At 46.2% G+C, this 21,345-nt stretch overlaps 1 protein-coding gene across 2 annotated transcripts in view; it reads left to right on the forward strand.

The window, feature by feature from the left end:
• NPHP4 (nephrocystin 4) overlaps positions 1 to 21,345 on the forward strand; it is a gene marked incomplete at its 5' end in the record, with an annotated part of 89,679 nt that overhangs the window by 13,326 nt on the left and 55,008 nt on the right. For both annotated transcript variants that reach the window (XR_014567415.1, XM_083752428.1), the window contains 6 exons: positions 1,731 to 1,903; positions 2,428 to 2,492; positions 4,376 to 4,525; positions 13,367 to 13,494; positions 16,921 to 17,102; positions 17,485 to 17,611. Coding sequence is in view for 1 of the 2 variants with exons in the window: in XM_083752428.1 (XP_083608554.1) it covers positions 1,731 to 1,903; positions 2,428 to 2,492; positions 4,376 to 4,525; positions 13,367 to 13,494; positions 16,921 to 17,102; positions 17,485 to 17,611 (825 nt within the window). The remainder of the gene's footprint in view (positions 1 to 1,730; positions 1,904 to 2,427; positions 2,493 to 4,375; positions 4,526 to 13,366; positions 13,495 to 16,920; positions 17,103 to 17,484; positions 17,612 to 21,345) is intronic.

Below are 21,345 nucleotides of genomic sequence, written 5' to 3' on the forward strand. Positions count from 1 at the left end.
TTGCCTGTGACACTTGGATAATGACTCTCTAATAGAAGGATTAACCTGCTCTTCAATCACACGCTTGCCAGGGATTGCACCCAGACTTTCCAAGTCATGCTGGTCTAAGGAGAGGCTACTGGACAAGGTTTGGGAGTGGTCCAGAAGTGATTCCCTTTGACGGGAACTGGCACAGGCTAAATGCCTTCGAGGATCATACCCTTAGTAAGCGCTGCTGCTTTTTGGAATCTTTAGATTGTGCAAATGTGCCAAGATCACAGGGCCTTTGTAGAACTAAGATTCCAACAGATGCCCTCGGGAATTCCCCATATGGATCACAAATTTATACATGGATGCAATCAGGTAGAGGACATCACACACTACCTGCTGATTTGCCCCCTGTATACAACGCCCAGAGGAAAATTTATATCGCCAATTGGCTTCCAGGTTGATCCATACAGGAAGTGACAGCTGAACAGATAAACATCGGTACATTATCCACCAGGTAGCCACATTTGCGCTGGCAGCCAAGAAGCTCTGTTCCAACTATGTGAATGTACTCCAGTCTTAAGTCTTAATGTTGTAAATTTCTTGTTATGTTGTAAACTGACGTGGGTGGCTCTGTGGGTTAAACCACAGAGCCTAGGACTTTCCGATCAGAAGGTCGGCGGTTCGAATCCCCATCACGGGGTGGGCTCCCGTTGCTCGGTCCCTGCTCCTGCCAACCTAGCAGTTCAAAAGCACGTCAAAGTGCAGGTAGATAAATAGGTACTGCTCCGGCGGGAAGGTAAACAGCGTTTCTGTGTGATGCTCTGGTTTGCCAGAAGCGGCTTAGTCATGCTGGCCACATGACCCGGAAGCTGTACGTCAGCTCCCTTGGCCAATAAAGCGAGATGAGCGCCGCAACCCCAGAGTCAGTCATGACTGGGCCTAATGGTCAGGGGTCCCTTTACCTTTTACTACGAGATTACGTTGTATGATTTTAGATTAAATTTCCTTTTATTCTTTGTCGTCTATTGTAAAGGCCTTTGGCTATATGCAATAAAATGGATTGATTCCCTTTTGACGGGGGTCATGGCTGGCCAACCCATTAGCCTTGGTGAGGCAGTTGCCTTGGGTGGCAGGCTGGGGATGACTGGGAGGGGCAGCAGATCCAGCCTCCCCCAGGAGCATACTGCTCACTGCCTCCTGTGCTTGCTGCCCATGGCGGCTAATGCCACTTGCTGCTCTCTAGATTCTTTTCCCCCCCAGCCCCACCCCCTTCAGCATGCTGTGGCTTCTAGTCACCTCAGAGGAGGAGGCAGTGATGGGGGGGGGCCTCCCCTGCCCTTTTCTGTTTCGCCGTAAGTGGCAAAATGGCTTGGGCTGGCCCTGCCAGGGGTTGTTGGGTGTTCATTTTCACTCCTCCCACCCTTGGCTACGGCTAATGCCATGACTGATATGGACCCAGTGCTGTGGGCACCCACTCTGGGCTGCCACTGAGGGCCAAGGGCTGCACCCACATGAAAGTTGGTGTATGAAACCTGAGTGAGAGGTGGGGAAATCAAGACCTCCCAGGGTGGGAGACTAGGAGGGGAAAGGCTTGATCCAGTCTGCTCTTCTTCTGTTCTTATGTACCATATTTGTGTCCTTGGAAGAAGTTCCAGATATACAGGCAGCAAGGGACCGCAGTTTGGAATCGGCTTTAGTTAGCTGTAATCTGCTATGATAACCCAACTCATCTCCTCTCCCCTCTTGCCCTCCCCTTCCAGACTGTTTATTTCCACACATCTTTGGATTATCCCAGCATCGTTTTGGTGGTGGAGGTCGTAGCAACAGCCAGGAGGCGGGACGGGACCCCGCAGGAGATGTCGTGTGGTTTTGGGATCGTACATTTGTTTAACAGCAGATCTGAGCCAGCAAACCTGAACTTGAAGGACAAAGGGTAAATGGATAAACTTTTGTAATAGCAGAGGCAGATTTCTGTGTCTTTAGGGCTGTTCACACAGTAAAGATTAGCTGGTTTTTAAGCCTAGAGCTGTGTTTGTGTAGACATAGTTGGGGTAACAACCGACCAGTGTGGCCAATGGTCAGGGATGATGGGAATTGAAGTCCCAACAACATTTGGAGGACTGAAGGTTAAAGAGGGATTCTGGTTTTTATTTACTACAGTGGTACCTCGGGTTAAGAACTTAATTGATTCCGGAACGTCCGTTCTGAACCTGTAACTGTTCTTAACCTGAAGCACCACTTTAGCTAATGGGGCCTCCCGCTGCCGCTGCGTGATTTCTGTTCTCATCCTGAAGCAAAGTTCTTAACCTGAGGTACCTTTTCTGGGTTAGTGGAGTCTGTAACCTGAAGTATCTGTAACCTGAAGCATCTGTAACCCGAGGTACCACTATACTCTGCACTGGGACAAAAGATGACACCAACCCTCTGTATCATGTTCTGTCTCCTTTTTCTCCCTAGGCTCAGTTTGTATCATGGGACCCCACGAGCCCTCTTGCACCCACTTCTCCAAGAGCCAATAGAGAGTAAGTCATGAGGCATATTACCATTTTCACATGCTAGACAGTGTATTCTTTGCATATGTATTAAGGCGGATCCATAAAATTTTGAGGGAAAGCAGAATATGACCATGAGGGGAGGGGATGAATGAGCCCAAAGTACCCATCCACAAAAGAGTCTGCATGCTGTGTCTCTGTATACTTCAGCAGTCTGCCTTGCCTCCTTCCAATCAGCCCTTCCATGACTGGTCATTCTGTCTCTTCTTTGCACTGAGTGTGACTGGAGCATACGGTCACTTCTGACACAGATGCACTCTTTGCCCACTCTCAGAGACATCTATCTGCCTGTTGCATCTCAGCTTGAAGCACTGCTCTGGGATTGTGTTATTCTAAATACGTGACACACTCAAGCAAGCAAATCATGCACAAACCCAGGGCACGGTCTTGTTTACGACCAGCTAGCCCTTAACACACTCTAAAACTAAACCTCTTGGGAAGTAACAAGAAACATGCCTCTGATTTTAAATCAGATAAAGAGTGTGGTTCAGAAGTCTGGAAATGCCGATCCAAACTGCCTTTAGACAGGCTGCTTCCAGGGAGCTGTCAGATTTAATTTACTGTTTGTTTTCCATCTTACCTGCTGACCGATTCCTCCCTTATCCAACCCTAATTGTCTGCTCTGGTGCTGCAGCAACCATGTCAACCTTATACAACAGCCCAGCTGTTTCTGGACACTCGCTCTGTGCAGCCCAGACATGAGCCAACTCCATTTGGGAGGGACAAAGGTCTTTGTTGGCGGCAGTTTTGCAGGAGGACACAGTCTCATGCTGAATATTTTATGCAGATTGAAACCCTGTTTGAGGACAGTGCCCAGTTGATACATAGCAGCAAATGGGATGGGATGAGCTATTTAGATATGCTGCAATTGGTTTTCCTGCTGCAGATCTGGCTCCTGCCACAGAGCAAGAACAACCTTGGAGTGAGGCAAGGTTGGCCATGCTGATGGGAAGGCAAGGTAAAAGGAGAACATGAGCAATACGGTGGCCTGCTTTGTGCCTAACACTAATCCACGGTTTATTTAGCCCAAGCTGAACCATGGTTTGTTTGAATGTCTGAACCCAGCCAAGCAGACTAACCTTGCATTGCTTTCTGGGAACAAACCACAGTGTGAATCCATGGTTTGCTGAATTGCAGACCACTAACAAGACAACAACAAACAAACCTATGGTCACGTAAAGCATCCTCGATAAACACACGAGAACTGCAGACCACAGCGTGTTTTAAGTGTGGTTTAGTGTAACATCCAAAACAAACAGCCTTGCTTAACCAAGCTTTGTTTGCCTGCCCCAGCCCAGGTTCTTTCTGGCTTACAGAGCCATGAGAGGGAAGTGCAGCAGGAAAACAACATAATATGGAGAGTGAAGATGTGGGTTGTTTGTTCATCAGTGAGATGTTGGACAAACTATGGTTAAAACAAACCATGACGTAGCACTTTGTGGGGACAAAACCATTGTCTGCTAAGCCTGTGCTTCTGATTGAGTTCCAGCTCCCTTTAGAACAGTGCAAAAGAAAGAATTTTGGGTGTGGCTTGTCAAGCGGGGGTGAGCAAAGAAGCATCTCTTAAAAATCCCCCCTACACATACCCTTACACACATATACAACACACACAAACAGGCTAAAGATCCAGAGATGCCCCCAATTGTACTTTGAGCACACCCTTCAGTATTAATGGCCTTGACTATTTCATTTCATTAATTTCAGTGGGTTTATTCTGAATAAACTTAGTTGAAAACAATCCATAGGAGTCCTGCTGTCTTCCTTTTCAGTGTGGCTTATTTTCTTGGGCAAGGCAGGGCCCTTCTCGGTCTCACTGAATTAAGAAAAAAAGTTTCCTATTCTCCTTTATTTAGTGAACAAGAACCTGATGGCGATTGACAGCTGTCATCTTCAATGCAGCTTGCAGCCCCACCCACCCCTGGAGACTGTCTATCACCTCCTGCCAGAGAACACCCCTGTGTCCAGCTTGCAGAGAATCCCTGGCATGCTAGCAGCACATGAAGGTATTGTGAAAGACACACTTTTTCTTTTTGCGGTGTGAAAGACTAGGAGCATAGGATGGAAGCTGCATTATACTAAGCCAGACCATTGGTCCATCTTGCTCTGTACTGTCAACACTGGCGGGCAGCAGCAGTTCAGGGTTTTGGCACTGTGACTGCTCATCCTTTTGGCCGTCTTCTTGACCATGCTAAAATTGTATACTTTCCTGGATTTGACCTGCCGAATTCCTCAAGTCCGAAAATGTGTGAGGACTGGAAAACTTGCTGATAAATCACTTCAATAAATCACAGTCTGTGTGGGGCTACTCTTTATGTTAGTCCAGAGGCTGCAGCTGCTGCAGAACACAGATACTTAGGTTGCTTGAGTAGGCAAACTACTGCCAGCATATAGCACCCTACTTGCAGGATTTGTGGTGGCTAAGGTGCTGGCGCTAACATGAAAGCCTCTGCAGTGATTGAGAGCAGGACTTTTAGTGAGGCTGCCAGTGTCCTGTGGAATAGCATCCCTGTCGAGATGTGACAGGCACCCACTATCTGCAGTTTCCAGAAACAGTTGAAGGATTTCTTTTCTGATTGGCTTTACCACAAGTGTCCACCTGTTGGGGCTTTAGTCTTGTTTTGCAGTATAGGGGAAACTTAACAGACTGTGCTCAGAACTCAGGTAACTTTCAGCTTAGGACAGAGCTCCCTAAATGTGCATTCCCCAAAAGAATGTGAAGGGGAAGTTCCCTGCTTTCTTGTTCTTGACTGGAGCCTTCTGTTCCTTTGTGGCATCGGCAATGGTTATAACAATCCCTACCTATTTGCATGCCTAGCAATCAATGAACCTCCCACTCATTAAAAGTGGCAATGACTTCTATGCTTAGCCAAAGCAGTAGGTCAGGAATGTAGGTGGGCAAACAGACATATATCCTGTCCGGTTGCACATTTACGCGACTGTTTGGGAATTGGGAAATGGTTAAAGGTGAGGATCCAAAGGGATGGAGAGGAGAAGGAAGCAGGTTTCTAGGGTTTGTGTGTACCTATATGCAAACTCTCTCTTTATCCGCAAACGAGCCAGGCTGCACTCTGTCACATGGCCATTCCCAGAGCACCCAAATTAACATTCATCAGCTGTACTCGTACAGCAGGATTTCCTGATTGTTGGCTGTGCTCTGCATTGTTTACAGAGCATACCATTATCATGGACAGCTAACCAAGTGACCTGTGTATAGGAAGGTCCTGTATATTGCAGACATCCTGAGTGGGAAATGGTAGGGGAGGTGGAGTCATGCCCTGCAACTAGACCTAGTCATGTTTTTTGTTGGTTGGTTGGTTAAAGCGACTTGCAACCAAACAGGTTCTCCGAGACCAGTGGCTAGTGTTGGGAGTTTAGACTGGAAACACTAGAACCTTGAAATGGAGGAGGTGAAAGATCCCAACTTGTTTAATCAGACAAGGGCAGAAGGACAGGTTTCGCGGTACTTGTACCAGGCCAGGCTAGTCTACTAGAGGCTTCATGTGACCTGTCAGTTGTGGGGGGCAATGTTTTCCCTTGGTCTTTGTACCTGAAGGCCTGAACATGCAGCCTGTGGGAGCTCATTAGACTTGATTCTAGCCCCAGGTCATGAGATCCCTCGTTTGAGCCACAGAGGCCCAGAAATAAAAGCCCTTTCACTTTAATTGGATTTCAGTCTGGGATTTCAGAAGAAAGGGAGGTGGGGTGTCAAATTTCAAAGCTCTCCCTCCATGCACATTTTTGGATTGTGCTGAGCACCCCTTTGACTCCATCTTCATCCAAAAGTTGAAACTCGGGAATGGGGAACTTTTTAGGTAGGGGGCCCAGAAATTTCATTGGTTCCTTGGAAAGCTGTTGAGAGTTTAAAAGTGGGCATTTCAAAATTCTCTGTGGCAGACCCTATGTTAGGGGTCAGCAAACTTTTTCATCAGGGGGCTTGGTCCACTGTCCATCAGACCTTGAGGGTGGGGGGCAGGATTATATTTTGATTTTTTTTAAAAAAATAACAAATTCCTATACCCCTCAAATAACCCAGAGATGCATTTTAAATAAAAGCACACACTCTACTCATGTAAAAACACCAGGCAGGCCCCACAAATAACCCAGAGATTCATTTTAAATAAAAGGACACATTCTACTCATGAAAAAGCACGCTGAGTCCTGGACTGTCCGCAGGTCAGATTTAGAAGGCAATTGGGCTGGATCTGGCCCCCAGGCCTTAGTTTGCCTACCCATGCCCTATTTTGTGGGCTTCATTATATACCTTTTGGCAAATGTTGAAGATGCACTGCTTTACCCTGGCTTTTCTGCACTTGAGATACATATTTTTTTAGGACCCACCTTATTTCTGCAGTTCTAAGTCATTTGAAACTTCTTTTAATATTTATTTATTTATATTTCTTTATTAAATTTATTGGTCGCTTTTTCTTACCAAGGTGACTCAAAACGACTTACAATATATAAACAAGCACATGCATTAAAAGGAAAAAACAAAAACAAACGAAAAGACAAACCTATTTTTAAAAGGCAGGATTAAAACACCTCACCCACTCAAGGAGGCCCAAGGCCTGATACAAAAGAAATGTTTGTGTAATGATGGTGCCAGAATGTTCCACAAGTGGGGAGCCACCACTGAAAAGGCCATGTTCTCATACGGCTACTCTCCAGGACTGCCAAGGAGGATCCACACGAAGAAGGGTCTCAGATAACAGTTGAAGGGTCTGGGTCAGTTCATGTGGAGAGAAGCGGACCCTGAGGTGTTGCGTTCCTTAGCTACGTAAGGCTTTAAAGGTCAAACCCAGCACTTTGAGAGGTGATATGAAAACCAACTTCAAATGTCTGACAGACTGCCACATTTAAGATTGAGCAAGCTTGTTTTCTGCTCCTCCAGAGGGTAGAACCTGAACCAATGGATTTAAAAGAAAAGAAAGAAGATTCAAACTAAACATTAGGAAGAACTTTCTGATGGGAAGAGCTGTTTGACAGTGGAAGGTAGTAGACTCTCCTTCATTGGAGGTTTTTATGCAGAGGTAGGGGGCCATCTGCCAATGATTCTTTAGTTGTGATTCCTGCACTGCAGGGGGTTGGACCAGATGACCCTTGGGGGTCCCTTCCAACTCTACAATGATCCTAATAAAAGTGACCAGGTCCTCACACACAATCAGAGCACACATAGTTAGACAGACAGGAAAAAATCACAGGCACACACGCACAGCCAGGCGCACACACACTAGAGCCTAATGAATGATTCATCTTTTTAAGTTCTGGGCATGAAAATGGCCCTTGCTGGCTGTGTTACTTTGACAAAGATCTGTGTCCTCCAAAGTTAGCACTCCAGCCCTTCTGTTCTTGTTTGTTCTCCTTAACCAAGACGGCCCCACAGTAAATACTACTTGGTTACTGGACAAGACAGAGCCGAGGGCCTGAAATTGGCTGCAAATGGGCACTTCCAGCCAAATGTACCCTGTAATTTGATACACTGAAGCTTTGGATAACAGCCTCTATGAAATTGAGGAGGTATATTTGGCTCCCAAAATTGAATTAAGGCAGATTCTAGTGTTAGCAAAGCTAATTTGTCAGAAACTCTCCGTTCCAAGCACTTCCTGCGGCTCTTAAACTGCTCCGCCAGCCAGAGATGTATTATTTCATTCTATTGCCGGGTGCTTTCTGTGTCGCCGGGGCTGTGCCTCCTAACTATACAGTGCAGGCTCAGTAATGCACAGTTGTGTATCTTGGGGAGGACAAGAAGAATCTCTAATCAGCTGCCTCTTGGGGAGAAAAGCGTTACGGGATGGTTTCCCTTACCACTTTCTTCCTTTCCGGGCATGTAGATTTCAGGCACACCGCAGGTAAGTAGGAGGAAACAACACTTGGCAATAGCTCAAGGATTCTGAAGGTGAGCTGCCTCGCCCCAGCAACCATTCTGGGAGAGGAGCAAGTCAAGGGGACAATGTGCCTCTTCACAGCTTTCATGTCACTGGAGTAGCGCAAGGCAGGGCTGACCCTGTCCAGGTGTTGCTAGAATCCAGCTCCCATCAGCCCCAGCCAGAGTGGTCAGTGATAATGGGAGTTGTAGATCTGGAGGTCAGCAGGTTGCTCATCCCTTCATTAAAAGGAGGAGGAGATGATGGAGGTATCTAGGCTATTATTACGTTATGTTCAGTACAGGTGAGTGATGGAGGTAGCTAGTGACATTAAATGCAAGTAGCAGTCTCATTCAGGGATGGGGAACCTGTGAGCCTCTATGTTTTTGGACTCCCAACTCCCATCAGCCCCAGCCAGAGTGGTCAGTGGTCAGGGATAATGGGAGTTTTAGTCCACAGCATCAGGACCGTCACCCTGTTGCCTACTCTTGCTGTAAGGGCTATCTGTCAATTGAACTGAGAAGGCACTCTTGAGTCAGAACGTTCTGGGTTCAGCCATGAGAACAGCCTCGGTCCCTACTCCTGTAATATCAGGACAATAATACAGGTAGTCTTTCTCCTATGCTCTTTTTAATGCTGTGTCTCTTAACACTGTATTAAAATTAGTTTGTGGTGCTTCAAATGCTCTGAAAAGATATGAGTCATGCGTGGACAATGCTCGCCCCTGAAGTCAGCCTGCTGTTATTTCAGGAATATTCCCACAGCAAGGAAATGTTAAGAATCTCCAACTCTCCTCTGGACACTTCCTTGTCCACAGAATCCAGCTGACATTGCATTAATGCAGATGACTTTCCAAGTGGGTCCTTCTTCTCCTGCCATGCCCTAAAGATCTTTTCTTCTGCAGCTGTATCCTGGGGATTCAAGGAACTTGATCCGTCATCCCCGCCGACAGGCTCATCAATCTCCCACTTGGCTGCTGTTTGGCCGTGAGCTTTTCCCGGCGACGAGCTTAGCAACCTTGTCACTTCATGCAAAGTCACTCTTGGCTGTGCAGAGGGTTGGAATCACACCTCTCCAGCCTCCATTAGCGTAATGGAGATAGATGGGTCGTGCAGGTGAAAGGTGACTCTCTGGTGCTCTGCAAAGCCGTTGGCGCAGCACAGGCTGGGAGAGGATCAGGCTATCTTAGTCTATTCCCCCCCCCCCTTTAACTGGCTCTGCTGTAGATTTGCGGTGGCTAAGCTCTCCAGCACCCCCCTCCGGTTAACTCAAATAATTAGCCAAGATCGTCCAACCCACCTCTATGAAATCTGGTACTTTTATCCTAGCAATATATTTATAATTTTTATTAAAGGTTTTCATAATTTGAGGGGCTCAGAAAATATGCCTACTCATCTCTGTTGCCTTCTTGCATTTCCAAAATGCATTTGCCACCTAAGAAAAGCTACTGGATCAGGCCAACGGTCTATCTACTCCAGCCTCCTTTTCTCACAGTGGCCAATCAGATGCCTGTGGGAAACCAAGCATAATTTGAGCGCAAGAGCATTTCTCCCCTCCTGCAGCTTCCAGCAACTGGTATTCAGAAGCATTTACCACCTCCGACTGTGGAGGTAGAGCATAGCCATTGCGGCTTGAAGCCATTAACAGCCTTCCCCTCCATGAATTTGTGTAATCCTCTTCTAAAGCCATCCAGGTTGGTGGCTGTCACTGCCTCCTGTGGGAGTGAGTTCCATAGTTTAGCTGTGCGCTGTGAGAAGCCTCTGTTGCTGTCTGGAGGCTGCTCTTTGCTGGAGATACCTTTGAGTCTTAGTGCTGGCTCCTTACCTTTTCACCCTGGAGCAGGGTGCACCATTCGGGTGGCTCTTGCCTCCAAACCCAGGCTAGAAGCATCCTTCATGAATCTGCCCAGTTCTGTCTTCAAAGCCATCTGAACTAATGCCCTTCCACCTACTACCACTACAGCATTTCCGGCTACCGGCCTGCATTTCATCTCCCTCTCCCTGGCAGATGCCTTTAGAAGGGCCCCAGGTGTTGACATGGTGGGCCCCAAGGCTTTCTGTTGGAAAGACCAGCATGGAACCTTACAGAGGGGCTCAGGAAGAGGTTGCTGCCTTGCTGCTGGTTTTCTTCCCATGCTTGAATTAACTCAAGTGCAACTTTCTCCCGGCCGGCCAGAGAAGGGGCGGGGGGGGGGGGGGAAGGCTGAGCCAAAGGGAGAGAACATCTGTTCCAGTTCTTTCCTGATGCGCTTTTCTTTGAACGATTGAATGCTACAATTTGTCGCCCAAGGCTTTTTTTTGTAGTAGGGCTCAGATAGCGTCAGCAGTTTTAACATTTGTTTATTTATTGTACTTCTTGTTGGGATTTTTTTTTTTAAGAAAAAGGTGAGAAGTCTGTCGTCCCCCCCATCTCTTTTAGTATAAGATTTTATGCAGTTCATTGCTTTTTGAGGCCTGGTATAAATGCTGCTTCTCCCACAGAGGCCCTCAGAGAGCTCTGCTTCTTGCTGACATTGTCTAGGTAGTCGGCAAAGCCCCTTTGCTGGTTGCTGCTGTTAATTCGATTTATAAACTGCCCTTTATCAAAAGATCCAAGGGTGGTGTACAACATGAAGAACACATTTTACGGAGCACAATAATGAAAAGATAATAGCAGGTATCATAATAATAACATAAACATAATAACAGTCCCCTCCACAACTTTAACAGGCCAAAAGCATGGGTAAAAATGAATGTTTACAGGGCTGATGAGTGGACACTCTGTTTTCTGTGTTTTTCTTTTTTTTTTTATTCCCCTAACATGTTTACATTCGGATGGTGCTGTGGGTTAAACCACAAAGCCTAGGGCTTGCTGATCAGAAGGTTGGCAGTTCGAATCCCTGTGACGGGGTGAGCTCCCGTTGCTCAGTCCCTGCTCCTGCCAACCTAGCAGTTTGAAAGCACGTCAAAGTGCAAGTAGATAAATAGGTACCACTCCGGCGGGAAGGTAAACGGTGTTTCCGTGCGCTGCTCTGGTTCGCCATATGCGGCTTAGTCATGTTGGCCACATGACCCGGAAGCTGTACACCGGCTCCCTCGGCCAATAAAGCGAGATGAGTGCCGCAACCCCAGAGTCGTCCACGACTGGACGTAATGGTCAGGGGTCCCTTTACCTTTACCTTATAACATGCTTACATAAAAATGACATTACAAACACTATATTGGGGTCAAATAGGCCCAGCCGTAGTCTAAAAAAGACCTTCCTCTTTGCATTCAGACGCCTCCACATTCAATCCCTAGCATCTCCAGGCAGAGCTGAGAAAATACTCCTGCTTGAAGCCCTGAGGTCCTCAAGTGACACCCATCCAGCTCACACCAGCCACAGAGTTGCCTTCAGACTTAGCCTTTGTTGTGGAGTTTGTCCCTCAAAAGCAGATGCCGCAATAAACTGCCTTGCCTGTGCCACAAGACACTTTGCGGGTTTCTTTCTTTCTTTTCTTTTTTTAAAGAAAGAAATGATATATGGGAGCCTGTAATCACACAAGCACAGAAACATGAATCCGTTTTTATATTGATTTTTAATTTAAAGCAAAGCAAGAAAAAGATCCAACCTATGTAATATGTATTAAATTGTAAATATATGTCATTCCAGTGACGCTGCATACAATATATTTATTCCAATAAGCACATGTAGAACGGATATTAAATCACAAAAATAAGTTTTGCCAGTGACAATTGTTCCAATATGTATTCTAATAACTAAGAAACACCTTTCATTTCTCTCCTAAGTCTCATGGAATATAACCCCTATTATGTTAGTTTATTAGTTCAGTCAGTTTCCAATAATATCAAGAATTTCCCTTAGCCGCTTGGGAGTCAGAGGGCACGACGTACATTTTTTTCAACACCGTGCCCCAACTGTTTCAGTTGCTACTAACGCATGTTCTCAAACCGCCTTCTCTTTTGTTTTTAATGAATCTCCTATTAAATTCAATGAAGTTGTCAGTGGATGAAGAGTTACAGTACAGTAAAAAATTACTTCCAGTACAAGCTTCCAAGATCACTATGCTTTCTGCAGATTTCCGCTATAAATGAAGAAAATCAGCTCTGGCAGCCTGAAATTTCAACATCTGATAATACTTGTAGGATTAATTTCCATACCACTGGCTGAACATTTTATATTCAGGCTTTCTGAATATTAAAGTGACGTTGGGTAGTACAAAGTATGTACAGAGGCTCAAACTTCTCCAGGAACTTCAGGCCCTGGATTCCAGAGCTTGCCCTATATATGAATTGCAAATAAATTCTCGTAAGTGCCGCTGAGAATGTACTGTAAGAAGAGTCCTTCTGAATCAGGCCAATGGCCCATCTAGTCCAGGACCCTGTTCTCACAGGCGCCAACCAGTTGTCTGTGGGGAAACAGGCAACCAGGGCCTGAGCACAAGAGCCCTTTCTCCTCCTGTGGTTTCCAGCAACTGGTATTCAGAAGAATTGCTTCCTCCGACTGGAGCCAGAGCATAGCCATAATGGCTAATAGCCGTTGATAGTCCCCTCCTATCTTCATTGAGATGACTACACATTGAGTGAGATTTCACAAATGCATGTGGAATTATGATGTCCTGGACTTTTATTTTTGATTTTTGTAATAATAATAAACCCCACTACATTGGCTTCACTTTGCTGATCTCCTTTCCACAAACACCTGCATCAAACGTCTGTAGTAAAATGACATAAACTGCTTGTGGAATTTTGATGCCTCTGATTGCATTGTTTTTTGAAAGAATCTTTTGGTGTGAATTTCAGCAACGTAACCAATCATGCTGTTTTCAAAAACAATTGCAAAACCTTACTTGGGCAAAGTGCGCCCAAGACGAAAAAACATCAGCTTTGTGAGAAAGAGAAAGAGCTGTGAAGTGGGCTCATAAATTCATGAACAATGAACAAAGTGAGGTGATGTCACGACTTGAAACCTTGGTTGTGCCATGACCTGTGACTCTCTTTGCAGGAGACTTATTCCAGAAGCCACGACTCATGAAGACAGTGACATGGTACTTGGAGAAGCTGTCCATCCACCTCTACCCTTCGTTGGAGAGATTTGAAGAGGAGCTCTTGGACCTGCTCATGAGTGATCAGGTACTCTCCAAGGCTTGGAAAGGCGAGAAATGTAGTAAAGGTCAAGGAGGGGCGGAGAGAAGAGGTTTGAGACCTACAGGTAGGAATGGGGAATAAATTCAGTTTGGTTTGCATTTTTATACGCCCTTATTCTAATTCATACTTCCCGAAACAATACGTAAACCAGAACACAGTTGTCCTTCCAAGCTTGCACTTCTCTGAATTTTCAGTGCAGCTTTCCAGCCAAGTAACGTATACAAGAAAACAAGCATTAGTGAAAATATCATACAATAACGCATGGTATTAGGAAACAATTGCTTGGGGGAAAACATATATTAGGCCAAGTTGCATAATGAATTTTGCCTATTGGAGCCTGTATGACATAGTGGTTACAAGTGGTGAACCAGGACCTTGGAGACCAGGGTTCAAATCCCCACTTGGCCATGAAGCTTCACTGGATAATGTTGAGTCAGTCATTGCCTCTCAACCTAACCTACCTCACAGGGTTGTTGTGAGGATAAAATGGGGAGGCAGAGAACCATGTACGCCACTTCAAGCTCCTTGGAGGAAAAGGGTGGGATATAAATGTAATAAGTAAATGGATATTACGAAATAGGTGCACTAAAATTCTGACACATTTTCACGAGGACTTTGGAAAAAACCAAACCTCACAAAACTGATGTGGAAATGGGGTGAATCAAATTTAAGTGGAGAAAACAAGTTACTGAAAGAAATAGAAAATGACAGATTCAAGAGTGTGTTTTATTCAGAAGTCTAGTGGAAGTATTCTTTATTCAACCCAATGCATTTCAGATTGAATTGTTCTTCTTCAGGGGCACTCTGAAGCATAACTAGTTTCAGACTTTTGGTCTCAAATCTCATTGCACATTATTTTCCAGACAATGACCAGACATAACCTGTTGTCAGGAATGCGCATAAGTCATAGTGTCGGTCCAAGACAGCTTTCTTGCTTCTTTGAAGTGGCACCAATGTACTGATCTCCCTTGCTTTGAGGAAGAATTTAAAATCTCTTGCCACACCATTCAGACACCAATGGTTGTAGCCAACTAAGTTTTACTCAGAACTAATGGAACAAAGTTTCTCTTCCTCCCCAGTTTATCCTCACCCAAACCCTGGTGAGGTACATTGGGCTGAGGGACTCTGAATTTCATGGCCAAGCAGGGATTTGAACCCTGGTCTGCCTGGTCCCACTCTGACACTCTAGCCACTAGACCACACATGTTGCTTCACCCTGCTGCACAGGTAGACTGGCCCTGTGTTGTCTAAGCTAAAAGAACAGCAACAAAACCCCTACAATTATGAGACCAGGTGGTCCAAATTCTTACAAACCTGGTCCTGTGATTGGTCTCAATTATACAACTTAAGCATCTTTGCATAGCAGCTCCTTTTTTGCATAATTTATTTACCAACTATTGCTATATCGCAGAATTCATTCTGTATCGGCTAGTCTTTGCAAGGGGGAGCTATGTATGGTCACAGAGGCCCTTCCTGAACCGCTGAAAACCTTATTCAGATACTGGACAGCTACCTAGCTTTCACTAGGGTTTTCTGGATCTCCTCTGCAACAACCTGGTGCACATGTTTTTGGACTACAGTTCCCAACAGCCCCAGCCAGCATGTGTTTCTGGTCCAAACATCTGGATGGGACCGGGTTGGCGAAGACTGTTCTAAGAAGGTAGTCTCATTCATATGGACTACATCATTTTTTGTTCTTTCAAAATGAAGCTAATTTTCAGGAAGCTGGATTATCCTTGCAAGTCAATAGCTGGATTTCTTGCCTCCTCCAATACCACCAAGCGGAAAACAATGGATTTTTTCAAAGAGGGATGAATTTCCCATTTTCTGGACAATAACAATGCAGCTGCTTGTTTCTTTGCATATGGATTGCTTTTGAGGCTGCATTTTTTGCGGGGAGGGAAGAGTCCTTTTATTGCCTTAGTTCTCCTTCTGATTAAGAGACTGCTCTCTTCTCAGCCTCCCTGTTGCTGTTTCTCCTCCCCTCCTCCCGGAATAAGCAACTGCTAATGAGCTACATGGTGGCCAGGCTGCTTTTGATTAATGGATACCCAGAGCAACTTCTAAGTTTTAATGTTTGTGTTTTCAGCTCTCGCAATTTAGGAAGTGGTAATGACCCCCAAGGATGTGCCTTGTTGATTTGTCAGATGCGCAGTGGATTTTCAGAGAGAAGATGAAATACTTTAATATCCAGCAGTCACTCTGGGGCAGCTCTCATTTTTATTAGCTAAGGACATCCTGCCTAAAATTACTTTTCCCGCCCCCTCCTCACAATACATTGGTATCGGGGGTTAAAAAATGCCGTGGCATTTGATAAGTTGGCTGGGCCCTTACTCTGGGTCTGTTTCCAGTGCATTTTAATATAAGGAAAGGGAACAGCAAGCTGGATTTTCATTTTCCATCAGCCCTGCTGTAAGACAAGCCACATCAGGCCTTCTCTCCCTTAGCTATCATTCAGCCATCAGCCATTCCTGCAGACTACAACAGTGGGAGAGATGGGTCGCAGAGCCCATCCTATTGGCTCTCAGTCAAGCACCTCCAACATGTTCCTGGAATTGTTTCCATTCCAGGTGGTAGTGAAACATGAGGCTGCCCTTAAAGACTTAAAGAAACTTCAATTGGTCTAAAATGCGGCAGCCAGGTTAATGGCTGGGCCTCTGTTTAGATCTCATATAACCTTTGTTTTAAAGCAGCTGCACTGGTTGCCTGTTTGTTTCCGGTCCCAATTCAAGATTGCGGTAAACAATCTAGGCCCCAAATATTTGAAAGATCCACCCCTTCCCTACAGACCCTCTTGGGTGCTGAGTACAGTGGTACCTCGGTTTATGAACTTAATCCATTTCTGAAGTCCATTCTTAAACCAAAACTGTTCTTAAACTGAGGCACGCTTTCTCTAATGAGGTGTCCCGCCACCGGTGCCCTTCCACCGTTCAGCTTCCGTTTGTAGACCAAGGTAAAGTTCGCAAACCTGAACACTGCTTCCGGTTTTGCGAAGTTCATAAACCAAATAGTTCGTAAATGGGACTGTTTGTAAACCGAGGTACCACTGTAGTTCGTCCTCCCTCAAAGGTTCGGAGGTGTGTGGCTGGGAGAGAGCCTTCTCTGTGGCAGCCCCTGTGTTGTGGAACTCCCTCCCCACAGAAGTGCACCTGTCACCTTCCTTGTGCAGCTTCTGGCAAATGCTGAAGATGCACCTGTTTAACTTGGCTCGGGGTGTATATTTCCAGGATGTGCCTTATTTCTGTAAGTTGTTTTGAGTACTGTTTTCTTCATGTCGTAATACGCCCTGGCACCTTAGGGTGAAGGACAGGAAAATGAATGAATGAATGACTACGTGACATTTTGCAGGGTAGTTGAATGGCTGTTCCTTGTGCCTTGAGACATGACCTGGCCACCTATGGATTTTCCTAGGGCAACTCGATGCTGGATGGGAACACCCTCGCGGTGCAGGAGAGGCGGCTGCACATTGGGGTACACAACGGCTTTTGCTTTGTGCAGCCACCACAGGTGGTGGTGGTGGTGCCAGAGGCTGAGGTGGCTCGAGGACGGACCAGCAGCTTACAGAGGAAACAAGGAGCTGGTGTCAGACCCAGGTAAGGAGGCGGCTTTCCAGGCAAGGAAAAGCCAGAAGTTCCTACCAACCAAACACACACATCTCTTTCCTTCCTTCATCCAAGCAAGCAAGAAGATAATCACATTTCAAAGGCACATTCTGGCAAAAGTACCAGGGGAGGATGGGGTGAAGGGCCACTGTGGGATGTGGCTTGAAGAGAGGGGTTGTTGCCTGGGGAAGAGTCCTGAGGGTTGGATAGAGGGGCGTGGGCACACCCCACACTGGCAGTACTTTGTTCCGCTCCAAGTAGAAATTATGGCAAAAGAAAAATGGTGAGGACTATAAACCTGATGGCATGTGGCTGGTTGGCATATCATATCTGGGTCTCTCTGCCTCCCCCCCCCCCACTTCATTCCTTGCAGTTCGGAGGGGCAAGCTCTTGTGCTGCGAAGCCGCATACACTTGACAGAGATGGTCCATCACCCGGCCTTTGGAGTGGTCCTGCTGCTGGAGTACGTCTTCTCCATGGCAAGTGGACCAGATGGGAAGGTATGTGTTGCATCTGCTGTTACCTCTTTGGTAGCATAAGGATAACTTGAGTCTCTGTCTCCTATAGGTACCTCCTATCCCTTTTTTCTATAAGGATATCTTGACGAGAGGCAGACAGGCAGGCAATGCTTTTCTTCCCTTTGACACAGCATAAGGACATAGAAATATCAGAAGAGCCTTATGGAGGTCAATGGTAGCCATTGACTGCCCTCCCCTCCCCTCTACAAGCTTCATCACCCATTTAAAAGCCAGGTCTGCAATGGCGGTAGCTGCGTATTATCCATATGGTGCCATCTTGAACATGGCCAGTATTTCAAAGTGCAGTACCAATGCATTGGATATAATTGCACACTCACAGCACATCTGCTTCACGTAGGAATATTAGGCCAGAGGCTGGCTACTGCTCTCCCAGGGCATCCCTCACCTGGGACACAACCTGAGCAAGAGGTGGCTTGATAGAAGTTCATAAAATTGTCCATTGCACAAAGGCAGTGGGTAGGGAAAAGCTTTCGCCCTCTTTCATAAAACTGGAACTCATGGATTGGACAAATTCATGGAGGATAAGACTATCAGTGGCTATCAGCCACGATAGCCATGCTCGGCCTCCACCATTGGAGGTAGCAATGTCTTGTAATACCAATTGTGGGAGACCGCAGGATGGAAGAGTTCTCTTGTCCTCAGGTCCCGCTTGTGGGTTTCCCATTGAGGCATCTGGTTGGGCACTGTGAGAACAAGATGCTGGACCAGATGGGCCACTGGCCTGATCCAGCAGCCTCTTCTTATAGCTAGATCTGATTAGCTACTTTCAGGGGCCTACTGGCAGCACTCAGCCCCAGACTCGTGGGTCAGAATTGGTCCTGATAATGAATAACAGAGTCTGTGTACTTCCTGAGTTCCCAAGCCAGCAGGAAACCAAATTGCTTTCTAAGGATTATGAAAATGTCACTCTTTCAGAAATCGTTTGCTGTAGTCAGAATATGGTTCTAAATGTCCTGTATAATTGAGATTTGATGGTGGTTTCATATCTTTACATAGATTTAACTGCTGGCTGTTTTGAGTGATTTTGTAACCTGTATTGGGTCCACATTTTGAATGATGTGGGGAGGGGGAATAGAAGGAGTGTGTGTGTGGGGGGGGGGGGTTCCCCTAAGTGTAAGCTGCTACCTCCCAGCAAGTGAGAATATAATGTTAGAAATGTTCAGTGGGAAAACTCATTTCAGGAATTATCATGGAAATGATTTTGTGTCCTCCAGGCTGGGCTACCTCTGCCCTCAGAAAGGTCTTCCTGTCTCATATAGCAGTGGTAGTTGTTGTTGTAGAGGAGTGCGAGGGTGGCTGCAGAGATTTACAGCATGTCGTGAGGCTTAGGCGCAATGCACAATATGCTCAAATTGATTTTTTAAGTCCTTTTAAAATTATTTAAGGCTGGGAAGCCATTGTGAATTTTGCTGCTACCCTTGACTCGTACCGGATGGTTCTATCATACTTAATAAATCCTCTCTAAGTGGTGTTGTCTCAGTGGAGTGCCACCTTCCCCCAAACAGTGATGAAAGATCCAGGGGGTGTTGCATATTTTTGCAGGTGTGCGGGGGTGTTTGTATGAGTTTTCCAGCATAGGTGTTGGCCAAATGCCATTTCTCAGGGGTTCTGTTGCCCAGTAGTTACAGTAAAGGTAAAAGTAAAGAGACCCTTGACTGTTAGGTCCAGTCGTGTACGACTCTGGAGTTGCGGTGCTCATCTTGCTTTATTGGTCGAGGGAGCCGGCGTACAGCTTCCGGGTCATGTGGCCAGCATGACTAAGATGCTTCTGGCGAACCAGAGCAGTGCACGGAAACGCCGTTAGTTACTGTACCTAGGGAGAATACCTAGCAGGACCGTCAGGAGTGCTGTTGCCCAATGGTTACAGTACCTGAGGAGAATACCAAGCAATAAGCAGTTGTGGGTAGTGGTGTTGAGCTCAAGATCCCTCCCAGCCTCTTGTACTTCCAAGAGTGGCTGAACAGCCAATCCTTCTTCCCAAGAAATGCTGGGAATGGGGACTCCCAACAACTCTTAAGCATCCTAATAAAGTACAGCTCCCAGAATTCTTGGGGAGAAGCCATGACTGTTTAAAGTGATATCATAGAATCATGTATGGCATGACTTGTCTAGTTCATCTCACTGCTAAGAGGAGAACCTGTGGCAGGAATGGGACAAGGAGGCATCTAATGTTGAAAACAGTGATGGATTGGATGGACCTCTGGTCCGATCCAGCAGGGCTCTCCTTATGTCCTCCAAGTCTAACGCACCTTGCAAGAATCCCAGCTGGGCAATCATCCACTGATGAATCATAGCCTACCACCCTGCTCACTCTTGGCCAAGATTGTGGTCCAGTCCTAACTGGCCTGAAGCCTACCGGAGCCCATTGCAGGATGCAGGAACAATCTGGACCCCACCTCCCTAGAGAAGATGAGCTCTCTATGAAGGCAGTAGCACTCAGTTATGAAGCATGCACTGTGGCAGTGCTGGTTTGTCTTGTATTGGGAGAACAGGATGTCAGGAGCCGAGGGAGCTTCTGTGGAGGAGTCACTGGTATATGAAGCATCCAGGACTAGCAGGCAAGCAATCTCAGCAGAGACAGGTGGTGGGAGGAGAAGGGCTCCAGTGATTCTCCTCCATCATTGAGTCTTGAAGCCCCTCCCCCCATGAGAACTGCTTGCATTTAACAGCAGATCAGAAAAAGTTTTAGCAAAGCTCTCTCTCTGCTCTGCAAGTTCTGCCTTGCGTGTAGGATTTATTTATATTTTAACACGGAGGAGCATTCAGAAATAAGAGCCTGGAATTCTCCCGGCTCATTTTGCATAATGGGTAGCTCGGCCCTGGATATTTAACTTGGAAGATAACAAAATGCCTGTGGGAAACAATCCTAGTTGCCCGAGTCTCCCGCTGAAAATTACTGCTGATGAATTTAATTCTCTGTTTTGTAGAGGAGGCAGAAAAATGAAAAAAAGAAACTTGCCCAGCCTTAGTTTTGAACTGGAACTTGGTGACCTCCTCCTTTTCACCGTACGGATCTCCCTTTCAATATAACTCAATTAGCAAATGTTTTGATTTGGGGCTCCAGTCTCAAGTGTTCCGCTTGACGTCCACGCAAAGGCGAAGGCACCTTCAACACAGCAGGAGTGAAGTCCAGTGCGCTCCTTTTATTTATCCAGATGAAACCCAGGCACTGTGATCAGGTGTTCCTTGGCTTTTTATTAATGAAATTAGCCACCTTAATCCATCTATACCGATCTGAAGTGTTTGGTTCATTAGCCAGCGCTTAGCAGCTCTGACCTGGAGAGCAACTTGCTTGCTGTCAAATTGCTTACCTTCTCTAAGGAGCAGAAAGGTCACCTGCTGAGCCCCTCAACCCCTTGTTGATCCCCCACAAGGTCTGACTTCCTTTCTAAGGACATGCCTGTGCAAGGAGTCACCCAGGTTCATTCTAGTGTAGCTTTGATGTTATGATGCCACTCCACTGCCCCGCCCCCACTGATGCTGCTGATTTCTTCCCCCATGACCCACCCCCACACCAAGAAAAAAAGGGGGCGAGACTGAAAAGGGGGCTAACAAGTCATCATTGTTAGTGCTTATGAGAGAGGGAGAAAAACCCTACCCACATTCTCCATGCCAAGCATGTTCTAAATTTCTATCCTGTCACCACTTATTTGCCTTTCCTCTAAACGAAAATGTCTTATTATCTGGAAAGACCC

The sequence above is a fragment of the Podarcis gaigeae genome (genome assembly GCF_964106915.1).
Source record: "Podarcis gaigeae genome assembly, chromosome: 8".
In the NCBI taxonomy this organism is placed as follows: domain Eukaryota; kingdom Metazoa; phylum Chordata; class Lepidosauria; order Squamata; family Lacertidae; genus Podarcis; species Podarcis gaigeae.